This window comes from Magnolia sinica, chromosome 2, assembly GCF_029962835.1.
Source record: "Magnolia sinica isolate HGM2019 chromosome 2, MsV1, whole genome shotgun sequence".
Lineage (NCBI taxonomy): Eukaryota > Viridiplantae > Streptophyta > Magnoliopsida > Magnoliales > Magnoliaceae > Magnolia > Magnolia sinica.
The window spans coordinates 128,598,983-128,612,297 of record NC_080574.1 but is presented as its reverse complement, the minus strand read 5'-3'; the positions used below and the strand labels follow the sequence as shown (position 1 = coordinate 128,612,297).

General features: G+C 39.5%; 1 protein-coding gene across 1 annotated transcript; it reads left to right on the top strand.

The window, feature by feature from the left end:
* The first annotated feature begins 376 nt into the window (after nt 1-376).
* LOC131230475 (glycosyltransferase BC10-like) lies at nt 377-7,933 on the top strand. Its single transcript, XM_058226399.1, has 2 exons — nt 377-1,154; nt 7,262-7,933. The coding sequence occupies exons 1-2, from the start codon at nt 507-509 to the stop codon at nt 7,904-7,906; spliced, it is 1,293 nt and encodes a 430-aa protein (XP_058082382.1). The 5' UTR covers nt 377-506; the 3' UTR covers nt 7,907-7,933.
* Nucleotides 7,934-13,315: the final 5,382 nt, after the last annotated feature.

Genomic DNA, 13,315 nt, shown 5'->3' with positions numbered 1-13,315 from the left:
AAACATCACTGTGGGGCCTAGCAAGGTTTCAATGGTGGAAATTATTATCCCCACTGTTTACTGTGGTATGATCCACTTTATACTTGGATATACTTTAATTTTGGGCTCAACCCCTTGTATTAGATGGAAAAACGGATGGGCGGCCTTAAAATTATCCGTTAAAATTGATGGACGGAGCGGATAAAATATATAAATCATGGTGGACCCCACAGAGTTTACTCCGATTTCCAAACGAAACCGGCTCTCGGCGTTAGACTTTTCTTGAAATGTAATTTTTTTCTTTTAATATATTAAAAAAAGCCGGTGACGTGGCACTTACAGTAACGTGGACCAATAATAATATTGGATTCAGCGGCTCGCCGTTTCCACGAAACAGAGGATCCGCACTCATACAATCCATTGAAACATAAAAGAAGCTTACATTCTAGAGAGAGAGGGAGAGAGATCCACTTAATCTATTTAAGCTAGTATTCATAGAAAAGCTTACATGGACTTCTATCTAACAAATGTTACTTGGGTCCTTCCAATCATGGCACAACATTGAGAGAGAGAGAGAGAGAGAGAGAGAGAGAGAGAGAGAAGCCATGAAGGAGATTACAATGTTAGCAAAGGACTTGGATATAAAGAACAGGAGAGAACTTCGCGATGGAAACTCGACGATCACAACCATCCTCATCTTCTTCTGCCTATCGCTCGCGATCATGGGATTCTTCATCAGCTTCCATGCCCGAAAATTCGTCATCTCTGAGAAAATTTTCTTCCCCCAAATGGATAAACTCACTCCTTTTACAAACACATTACCATCTTCAATCACCCCACTTTGTAACACTTCATGTTCATCTCCATCTCCCAATTTTTCGTCGACTCGATTCGATCAATGGTTAGCTCCTAAAGAGCTATGGCATTCCATGACCGACGAGGAGCTGATGTGGAGGGCCTCGATGGTGCCACGTGTCAATGAGTACCCATATAATCGGACGGCTAAGGTAGCATTTATGTTCTTGACTAGGGGTGCACTGCCACTGGGTCCCATTTGGGAGATGTTCTTCAAGGGACATGATGGGCTCTTCTCTATCTACCTACATTCGTCGCCGGAGTTCAATGAAGAGCCGCCGGAGTCCTCGGTCTTCTTCCGGCGTAGGATACCAAGCCAGGTCAGCTTTTTTTCAACGTTGAATCTGGGTTCTTCCCGTTTTAACGATTTTATATATCCCTGCATGAAGTTTAGATTCTACTACTGCGTTTCCCATTTTAATCTCCACCGTTGGATCGTTATGCTATGGAGTTTTGTATTGATGGTTTTTTCACCCACTAATTAGAATGAGGCCGGATCCACTACAAAGCTTTGTAAGATAACCTACAGCACGATGTGTGGGGCCCACCGATGTGTGAATGAGATTAATATAATCCATATGTGCCCCCCTCATGTTCCTGTAGGCACCCAGAATCTGGTCAGTACAAAACTCAGGTGGGGCATGCCATAAAGAACAGTTGGAATGGGGGTGCCCACTGTTAAAAATATATATTTAAGATGTCGTGTGGGGCCCATCATATTTTTTTACATACCATCTAAGCCATTCAGATGATGTTGCCCACCAGGATGAAGAGGCAACCTGACGTAGGGAAGAACGTGATGAGGTCTATCACTGTCTTCCTCTGGGATAACCACTCCAAATCTACTAAGCTCTCTGAATGAATTTACAATCCTTTAAATAATATTTAATAGAAGTAATTTTTACTAAGCTCTCTGGATGAATTTACAATCCTTTAAATAATTTTTAATAGAAATAATTTTTGTAAAAGATAAAATAGAAATAATTTTTAATAAATTTATTGATGATTAAAAAAAAAAAAAAACAAATTAATTTACAATCCTTTAAATAACAAGCTCAAACTTAACATGAAGTTTTAGACTCAAACTCTTTAAAAATGTGACTTGCTATTTATAGACTGTCATGATTCCTACTAGACTTCATGGTTTTTGTCTAAAATAGCGAGTGTGCAATTTAGCTTAACCCTGTTATTTTCCTAATTTTTCTAAATCATTTTCATGTTTGGTAGGACTCCTGTAATTAAAATGATTAAAAGTTATAATCGAATTAAAATTTACTATTTATAGTAAAATTGAAAATAAGATATACTCTTGATGGTGATCAAATGGAATCACCTAAATCTAATATGGGTAACCTGGTACAGAGGAGTTGGTTAGCTAAAGTAGCTTATCTTACCTCAAAATCATATACAACGAGTTGAAAAACTGATCCTGGTTTAAAAGATAGGACTGTCTTAAGGGACTGATTGTGCCGATCATTTCTGCCTCAGGGCCTTCTCTGGTCCATATTTACCATGAAAGTGTCCAGACCTGCTCTACATCACAACCCCAAAAATCAAACCATTTCAAAAACATAGGTGGGCCGCACTGCGTATTTAGAGGTTTCATGTGTGATTTTAATTGGTGTAACCCACCTGAGTTATGGACGGTCGTGATTTTTGGGTTGAAAGGAGAACGTCAGGGTGCTGCACACATGATGGACAGTTTGGATATCATGCACACATCAGTATAGGGTGTGGGCCCCACACATCACCTTGTGGGCACGGGTTGCTAACTCGCTCGAGTCGTACCTGACTTGTCTGAGTCGACTTGGACGTAGAGCTGGGTTGAAGCCCTCCATGCGGGCGCGGATTAGATACTGACAAGGTGAGTAGCCAAAGGAAACGGATTGGCTGCTCCTCCTGCGACTAGCCAATGGCTGATGGTCGTGCTCTGTGAGCCCCACCATGATGTATTTGTTTCATCTATTCCGTTCATCCATTTTTATGAATCATTTTAGAATATGAGACCAAAAATGAGATACATCCCAATCTCAATTGGACCACATTACAGGAAACAGTGTTGAATGAGCTTCGACCATTAAAAAATTTTTTGGGGGCCATAAAAGTTTCTGATCAAGTTGGTATTTGTTTTTCCCTTCATCTTGTCTGTATGACCTAATCAACAGATTGGATGTCAAATAAAAAGTACAGTGTGCCTTAGGAGGATTTTAAAGGTAGATATCCAATCACTATTGTTTTCCTGTGGTGTGGTCGACATGAGATTGTATCCCTGTAACTTTTGGGTTCAAGCCATAAAATGATCTCTAAAAATGGATTAACGGCATGGATGAAACACATACATCTTGGTGGGTCCCACAGAGCACCGACCATCAGCCACGGGGCTGGTGGCAGGGGAGGAGCCAATCCGTTTCCGTAGACAAAACGCTACTGAAGTGACGTCACCAAGCTATGTGGACCCACAATGATGTGTCTATTATATCCATACCGTCCAAACATTTTTAGAGATGGTTTTATGGAATGAAAAAAAGAATGAGATGGATCTTAATTTAAATCGAGCCACCACAGAAAACCGTGGGATCAGTCACACCCACCGTTGAAACATTTACAGCGCCCACCATGATGTAGTTTTTAGATCCAACCTATTCATAAGTTAACATAGATATAGATGAAGTGAAAAAAAAAATATATAAGCTTGATCGGAAACTTCTGTGGCCCCTAAGAAGTTTTGAACGGTGGATGTCACTGTCCCACTTTTTTCTATGGTGGGGTCCACCTGAACTTTAGATCTAACTCGTTATTTTTATCATTTCATAAAACTATCTCTCCAAATGGATGGACGGTATGGATACAACACATGCATCATGGTGGGGTCCACAAAGCTTGGTGACGTCACTTCAGTTGCGATTTGGAAGTATCTAATCCGCGCCCCCTCCATGCATCGATGTGGGGGCACGAATTGGTATCTAAGCCATTGATTTGATGGACCCCTTGTGGACGGAGGATGCCACAAAAAATCTCCAAGATTTCGCTATGCACTAGACGAATGATGTATCATACAATGCTCGACCGGACAATGTGTATAGTTTTTTCGGTTATTTCATTTCGTTCAAGTGGGACCCATTTTTTAGAAATCGAAACCGTTGATATGATTAGGGCAGCTTTCGATGACCCGTTCAAAACTTCTCAGGGGCCACAGAAGTTTCCGATCAAGCCTATATTTTTGTTTTCCCTTCATCTATATCTATGTTAACTCATGAATAGGTTGGATCTAAAAAATACATCATAGTGAGCCCTATACATGTTTCAACGGTGGGTGTGACTGATCCCACGGTTTTCTGTGGTGGGTCGAATTAAATTAATATTTATCTCATTATTTTTCTCATGCCATAAAACCATCTCTACAAATGTTTGGACGGTATGGATACAACACTTACATCATCGTGGGGTCCACAGAGCTTGGTGATGTCACTTAAGTAGTGATTTGGCTACTGACCTTGTCAGTATCCAATCCGCACCCCCCGAACCAGCCATGTGGGTGGGACCGTGATCGTGGGGCCCATCTCGAAGTATGAATTGTATATCCACGCTGTCCATCCTTTTTTTCAGCTAATTTTATGGAACGAATCCAATTATGTATAAGATTCTCATGTCCACCACACCACAGGAAAAAATAGTGATTGGATATCTACCTTTAAAATCCTCCTAAGGCACACTGTACTTTTTATTTGACATCCAATCTGTTGATTAGGTCATACAGACATAGATGAAGGAAAAAACAAATACCATCTTGATCAGAAACTTTTATGGCCCCCAAAAAAGTTTTTAATGGTCGAAGCTCATTCAACACTGTTTCCTGTAATGTGGTCCACTTGAGATTGGGATATATCTCATTTTTTGGTCTCATATACTAAAATGATTCATAAAAATGGATGAACGGCATGGATGAAACACATACATCATGGTGGGGCTCACAGAGCACCGACCATCAGCCGTTGGCTACTCGCAGGGGGAGTAGCGAATCCGTTTCCTTTGGATACTGACCTTGTCAGTATCTAATCCACGCCCGCAAGGAGGGCTTCAACCCAGCTCTACGTCCAAGTCGACTCAGACAAGTCAGGTACGACTCGAGCGAGTTAGCAACCCGTGCCCACAAGGTGATGTGTGGGGCCCACACCCTATACTGATGTGTGCATGATATCCAAACTGTCCATCATGTGTGCAGCACCCTGACGTTCTCCTTTCAACCCAAAAATCACGACCGTCCATAACTCAGGTGGGTTACACCAATTAAAATCACACATGAAACCTCTAAATCCGCAGTGCGGCCCACCTATGTTTTTGAAATGGTTTGATTTTTGGGGCAAAAAAATGAGATATATCCCAATCTCAAGTGGACCACATTACAGGAAACAGTGTTGAATGAGCTTCGACCATTAAAAACTTTTTTGGGGGCCATAAAAGTTTCTGATCAAGATGGTATTTGTTTTTTCCTTCATCTATGTCTGTATGACCTAATCAACAGATTGGATGTCAAATAAAAAGTACAGTGTGCCTTAGGAGGATTTTAATGGTAGATATCCAATCACTATTTTTTTCCTGTGGTGTGGTGGACATGAGACATATATCCATGTAACTTTTGGATTCAAGCCATAAAATGATCTGTAAAAATGGATTAACGGCATGGATGAAACACATACATCATGGTGGGTCCCACAGAGCACCGACCATCAGCCACGGGGCTGGTGGCAGGGGAGGAGCCAATCCGTTTCCGTAGCCAAAACGCTACTGAAGTGACGTCACCAAGCTATGTGGACCCCACCATGATTTGTGTGTTATATCCATACCGTCCAAACATTTTTAGATATGGTTTCATGGCGTGAGAAAAAGAATGAGATAGATCTTAATTTAAGTCGAGCCACCACAGAAAACCGTGTGATCAGTCACACCCACCGTTGAAACATTTATAGCCCCCACCATGATGTAGTTTTTAGATCTAACCTATTCATAAGTTAACATAGATACAGATGAAGTGAAAACAAAAATATAAGCTTGATCGGAAACTACTGTGGCCCCTAAGAAGTTTTGAACGGTGGATGTCACTTCCCACTTTTTTCTATGGTGGGGTCCACCTGAACTTTAGATCTATCTCATTATTTTTATCATTCCACAAAACTATCTCTCCAAATGGATGGACGGTATGGATACAACACATGCATCATGGTGGGGTCCACAAAGCTTGGTGACGTCACTTCAGTAGCCATTTGGAAGTATCTAATCCGCGCCCCGTCCATGCATCGCTGTGGGGGCCACGAATTGGTATCTAAGCCATTGATTTGATGGACCCCTTGTGGACGGAGGATGCCATAAAAAATCTCCAAGATTTCGAACATCCATTGATGTACTTTTCTGAACCGTTCATTTGTAAGACTGTACTGTGTTCTCTAAAGAATCTTTCCAACTTTGCAAAATCAAAGCACGGGTCATCCAAACCTGCCCTAATCATATCAACAGTTTCGATTTCTGAAAAAAGGGCCCCACTTGAACGAAATGAAATAACCGAAAAAACTATACACATTGTCCGGTCGAGCATTGTAATACATCATTCCTCTGGTGCACAGTGACAAATATCGTTCTCGGCAATATCTCGACCCGGAAATTTCTGTGGAGATTTTCATACTATGAGGTTTTCCTCGGATATTACTGGAGAAAACTTGCATAGAACAAAATATTTATTTAAATTATTAAATAAATTTAAATTTAAGTAGGGAAATGTACCCCACCGTGGTGTGTGTCAAACATCTATCCCATTAGTCAAATGCACCATTTCATGGTAGACCACGGGCTTAAAAATCAAGTTAATCTATGAATTGGGTAGACCACACCACATACAAAAGTTGAGAGGAGCTACGCTCCCATTAAAACATTCATAATCATCTATTGAGCCTACAGAGATGTGGTTATTAAATCCTGACCATTCATTGTGTGGGTCCTACTTCGATGAGGGGCTAGATCAAGTTTCAACCGCATCTAAAACTCATGTGAGCCCACCAATTAGTTTTATATATTTTAGACATGTCTTTACATGGTTTTTAGATGGTATAACCCACTTGAGTTCCATGTACGGCTAATTTTTGGGTTATACAGTAACTTAAAAGGAACCCATGATACTCAATGTTAATGGTCCATACGCATTATAGTGAGGCCCACATAGATCAACCTCATGGGAAGTTTAGAGGGGTCGACCTTATATTATCATTTCCCGTTTTAGTATGTATTTCTATGACAAATTCCGTTATTTTGAAAATACAGCGTTTCTCGCTATATTATAGCGAGTTCCAAGCGATGTTTCTCACACTGCTCATATAAAGGCTTATATTGTTCGTTTACCACCATTAACATAAGTGCATTTTTCTTGTAACATTTTCAGCCAGTGGAATGGGGAAGGGCCACCATGATCGATGCTGAGAGACGCCTCCTAGCAAACGCCCTCCTAGACTTCTCCAACGAGCGATTCGTTCTACTCTCCGAAACATGCATTCCACTATTCAACTTCACCACAATCTACAACTACCTCATCAAATCCAACCACACCTTCCTTGGCTCATTTGACGATCCACGCCCCATGGGCCGAGGACGCTACAACAAACGCATGTGGCCCCTCATAACGATTCAGGACTGGCGTAAGGGCTCTCAGTGGTTTGAACTCAACCGTAGGATTGCCATCGAGATCATATCCGATCGCGAGTACTATCCAATCTTCCGAGAGTATTGCAAGCCTTCATGCTACATGGACGAGCACTACTTGCCGACGCTTGTAACCAAACGGTTCCCTGAGCTAAATTCGAACCGGAGCGTGACTTGGGTTGATTGGTCGAAGGGCGGATCGCACCCTGCGAGTTTCAAACGAAATGATATAAATGAGGGATTTTTGAATCGGATACGTCATGAGTCTAACTGCATTTACAATGGGAATAGTAGTGAGATTTGCTTCCTTTTTGCTAGAAAATTTGAAGCGAATACACTCGAGCCCATGTTGCAGATTGCACCCAAGTTGCTTGGGTTTAATCCTTAGTAGTGGTTGGATTTTTATTTTATTTTTTTATTTTTGGCATAAGCTATCTTCTTATTGCTAACACCTTAAGATGGCCATTTAAAAAAAAATAAAATTAAAAATTAAAAAACTTTAATATTCTCTTAGTGTGTGATAGAAGAGGCATGGATGCTTTGAAATTGCATGTGGAATACAATTAATTTAAATTAAACTCTTTGAATTATGGGTCTTATTTTAGATGTGTCATTAATGAAAAGTTTGCTATTTTATTATCTAAGAGTATAGGATAGGTGGAATAATGGTTAAAAAAATCTAAAAATATCCAATGGTCTTGTTTCAACAAACAAGTGTCCGTGAATAGAATGTTAGGATTTTTTCACCAATACCCCGTTTAAATGTGAACTTCTGCAAAAGAGGTTTTCTAGTGAAAATAAGGGCTTGTTTGGTAAAACTTAATTTTTGCATTTATCACTAAAAAGGACTATTTTTAGTAATTTTTTCTGAGTCGGATTGTTTGGCAAAATTAAAATATAATTAAATGCTTATTTTAAAATTTTACTAAAAATGTTGGATTTTGAAAGCTTCCTTTTGCTTAGGGGTCATTTGGATGGTGGCAAATGATTTAAGTTGTATAGGCTCTAAATGATTTACCACCTATTTATTTGGTTGTGAGTAGTAGATGATTTATCATCTACAATATTTAAACAACCTGGAAATGATTTATATTCTGTAATTGTGCTTTCACACTTGAGATACTTTAGAAAAGTAATTCATTAAAAATTATTCAAATGACATATAAGATCGAGTGGATTTTAAAGTGGATTATTGGGTTAAACCCTTCTCACTAAAGCTTAGGATTGATCCTCACATAAAACCAAGCAGTATGTGAGCTATAAAAGTGGGCTCGTGAATTTAAATGCTCTTTTATAAGGCTGGTAGTAAGATCTGTTGTCGTTGGCAAAGTGAGGGAGGGAGGGAGAGAGAGAAAGGGAGAGATATTGTCAGATTGGAGAGAGAGAGAGAGAGAGAGAGAGAGAGAGAGAGAGAGAGCCATCAGAGATCTCCATGCAATGGAGATCAGAGGGAGGTGCGTTCTCCCAACTTAAACAAAAAAAAAAAGTTGAAGGCTTCTTACTAGTAAATCATTTAATAATAAATGAAATAATTTCAACTTTTTATTAGAAAAGGAAAATGGAGAAAATGATAAATCATTTATGACTAGTAAATAATTTACAAGCATTTTAGGGGATCTAAACGCAAATTATAAATTATTTACTAGTAAATCATTTACAACTTCCTTCATTTACCACCATCTAAATAATCCCTTGATGCTTTACACTGAAAGAGGTAAGTGATTTCAAGATAAAACTTTTTTAGTGATTATTTAAACAAGTAGGGGAAATGGGGGTTTATGGAAGTGCATCCAAACACACTAGGCATTTAGCTCAAAATGGAGTTTAGCTGTGAAATGCTCTTTTGGAGGGCGCAATCAATTGGACCTTAATGTCAACACAATTTACAATTTATTTAGTATAAATCATGTAATGTATCCCATGTGTACAATTTCAAAGTGCCCTGTGACGCATTGTACATAGCTGCCAAAGTACCAAAAAGTAATTAGGACTATCAATGGGCTGAGTCTTGGCCTCCACCTCTATCGTTCAAAGTCTTGGGCCAAGCCAACCTTAGAGTGGCCCATTGACAATCCCATTCACAAGAGAACTGATTACCATGGCAACACCACCACATAGATGAATTTAAGATAATAATCCAATAACACCAAACAAATACAAAGATAATATAGTGATTTAGCGTGGAAAAACTCTTTTCAGGAAAAAAAACCATAGCATAAAGCAACAGATGATCACCATGAAAGAAGAAATTACAAAGAGAAAGAGCTTACTTGATTCGAACAACCTCGAATCTCACCTTTGTTACACCCATTTGAAACCTTAAGACGATTTAAAAACCTTTGGAATACCTCCCAATCCCGTTTACACCCATATATATAGCTTTGGAAAGAATCCCAAACGAAATCGAAAACAAATCCCGAAAATTTGCAGTTTTGCGTAAAATCTGCGTAGAATCTTGTCGATGCCATTGAAGCCATGTCTATGGCATCGAACTAATCTTGTCAACGACATCGAAAAAGTGCCCAGTTAGTCCAACAACCAATTGAAGAAAATTCAAAAAATATCGATGGGATCGAGAACTGTTCGATGCCATCGAAGGTGACATTGAACAGACCTTGTATCTGACTCGATTTAAGACATCATATACAACAATCTCCACCATGTCTTCAATCTTTAAACGTGTATTTTCTTGTCCTTTTCTTTTATCTTTGCCTTACATCATATTTCCATCAATGCTTCTATTCACACTTTGTCTTCCTTTTACACGCCATCGCCAAACCCAGAGAAGTTGTACAGAACTTGAACTTCTCTATAGGAACTACCTTTGTGAGCATGTCCACTAGATTCATGCTGGTGTGAATATTCTTTTGAGTTATGCCTCATTCGTCAAGCATCTGTCAGATAAAATGGTGACGAACATCAATGTGTTTAGTATGTGAGTGATAAACAGAATTTTTAGCCAAATTAATAGTACTCTCGCTATCACAGTTAACTGGCACGGCCTCCTACTAAAGTCCTAACTGATTTATCATGCCTCTCAGCCAAACACCTTCCTTAAACGCTTCTGTCACTACCATATACACTGGTTATGGAAAGAGCCATCACAGACTTAAGCTTTGACATCCAACTGATTGCTCCACCCGCTAGTACAAATGAGTAACCTAAAGTTGACTTTCTGGAATTCACACTGTTTGTGTAGTTTGAATCCACATGCCAACTTTTCTCCTGTCTTCTCAAAAGTTAAGACGTAGTCTTTTGTGCCTCGAATGTATCGAAGTAGCCATTTCACCGCTTCCCAATGTTGCTTACCGGGGTTTAACATATATCTTCTCACAACACCGACTGCTTGTGAAATATCCGCTCTTGTACAGACCATGACATACATTAAAATGCCAACCGCATTCGAATAAGGCACATAAGACATATCCTACTTTTCCTCATATATTTTGGGACATTGTTCTAAGGAAAGCGTAAAGTGAGTCGCATGGGGAACGCTTACCGGCTTTGCCTGGTCCATCCCATACTTGATCAAAACATTCTCAAGGTATTCTGCTTGTGATAAGTAAAGCCTGCTCTTCTTTCCGTCTCTATGAATATCTATGCCGAAAACCTTCTTTACAGCCCCCAGATCTTTAATCTCGAATGTCCTTGATAACTGAGTCTTCAGTACGTCGATTTCAAACATATCATGACTGACGATTAACATATCATCAACATACAATGCTAGGATAATGAATTTTTCATCACTTAGTGTCTTGTAATAGATACATTAATCGTATTCATTCTTGGTAAATTTTTGACTCAACATGAAAGAATCAAATTTTGTACAACTGCCTAGGCGACTGTTACAAGTCGTACAATAACCTCATGTTAACCTACAAACGTTGTTCTCTTCCCCTTTAACTTCGTAACCTTCTGGTTGCTTCATGTAGATCTATTCTTCTAACTCCTTGTGCAGGAATGTAGTCTTAACATTCATCTGTTCTAGCTCGAGATCATATTAGGCAACCAGTGCTAACACGAATCTGATAGACACTTGCTTAACCACTGGCGTGAATATTTCTTTGAAGTTGATTCCTTCTATCTGAGCATAACCCTTTGTTACCAACCTTACTTTGTATCTATCCTATTTCATTTTAAATAACTACTTACATTGATCACTTTTTGGCCCACTGAAAGCTCTACCAACTCTTATGTGTGGTTCTTGTATAAAGAGTTCATCTTATCATCTATAACTGCCTCCAACTTTTCTACATTAGGCTTATTAAGAGCCTCTTGAATAGTAGATAGGTCCCCCTCATCTGTAATGAGGGCATATGTGATATTAGAGTCGTCCCTGTATCTTGTCGGTAATCTGCGATCTCGCGGTGGGTATCTTCTCACAGGTGGCTGCTCTACCTGCTCCTATACCTCTGTTTGCGCATTTGTCTCTACTGAGTATCATCTGTGCTAATCTGGACGTCTACGATCAACCTTATAGGTTCCTCTTACTCCTCTTGATCATTCTTGTAGAATATAAGGCTTTCATCAAATTTGACATCACAGCTAGTGATGACCTTGCGTGTGACGTTGTCGAATAACCTGTAACCTTTCACAAAAACACCATAACGAACAAAGATATACTTTTTGGCTCTATGGTCTAGTTTATCTCTCTCAACTGATGGTAAATAAGAGTAAGCCTCATAATCAAATATGCACAAATCCGAGTAGTCCATCTTATAACAACTTCATACTTCCTTTGAGATCTTACAATCAAGTACCGTAGAAGGGGACCGATTCACCAAATAGCAAGCTATGTTAACGGCCTCAATCCATGGGTCCTTGCCCAATGCGACATTACTTAACATGCATTGAGCCCTCTTCAAGAGAGTCTGATTCATCCGTTTAGCTGCATCGTTTTGTTTGGGCATGTGATGCATTGTGTTATGCCTGATGATCCTTTCATCTTTACAATATTCATTAAACTCAGTGGAAGTAAATTCTCCACCATTATTAGTCCTTAAAATCTTTATTTTTCGCCATGACTATTTTTCACCATTGTTTGAATGTGGTGAAAACTTTGAATTTACGTTTCATGAAGAAAACTTAAACTTTTCAGGAGTAGTCATTAATGAATGATACAAACCATGATGACCCTTCAACGGAAACCTCTAGCGATATCCCATATACGTCAGAGTGTACATAATCAACCACTCCCTTACATATTTTTCAGATTTAAAAGATAATTTAAATTTTTTACCATATATAATGCTCGAATGTATCTAAATCAGAATTCTTAAAAGTTGGAATCAAGCATCTATTAGAAAGTACCTTCATGCCCCGCTAGCTCATGTGGCCCAAACGAGCATGCCACATATGTGCAAACATGGAATCTGCAACAGTCGTTGCCACTCCACCTACCGAAGTGCTTCCAATCAACCTGTAAAGGTTTCCGTGCCCATACGCTCTCATAACCACTAGTGCCTCCTTTATTACTTTAAAGACACCATTGATGCTGGTGAACTTACACCCTATAGCATCGAGTGCACCGAGAGAAATCATACTCTTCTTCATATCAGGACCGTGCCTGACATCAGTCAAGGTACGCTCCTTCCCATCAAACATCTTGATGTGCACCGTACGAATAACCACAATATTATAAAGACCTGTCTACCATCGTGCTCTCTGTAACTAGCGAACCAACTCCGTTGATTGGTCATATTAGATATGATGCCCCTGTCTTAAGGATCCACTTGTCCTTACGATCATCGTACAAGTGTCTGATTATAGATACTGACAACACATCACCCACGTTTGT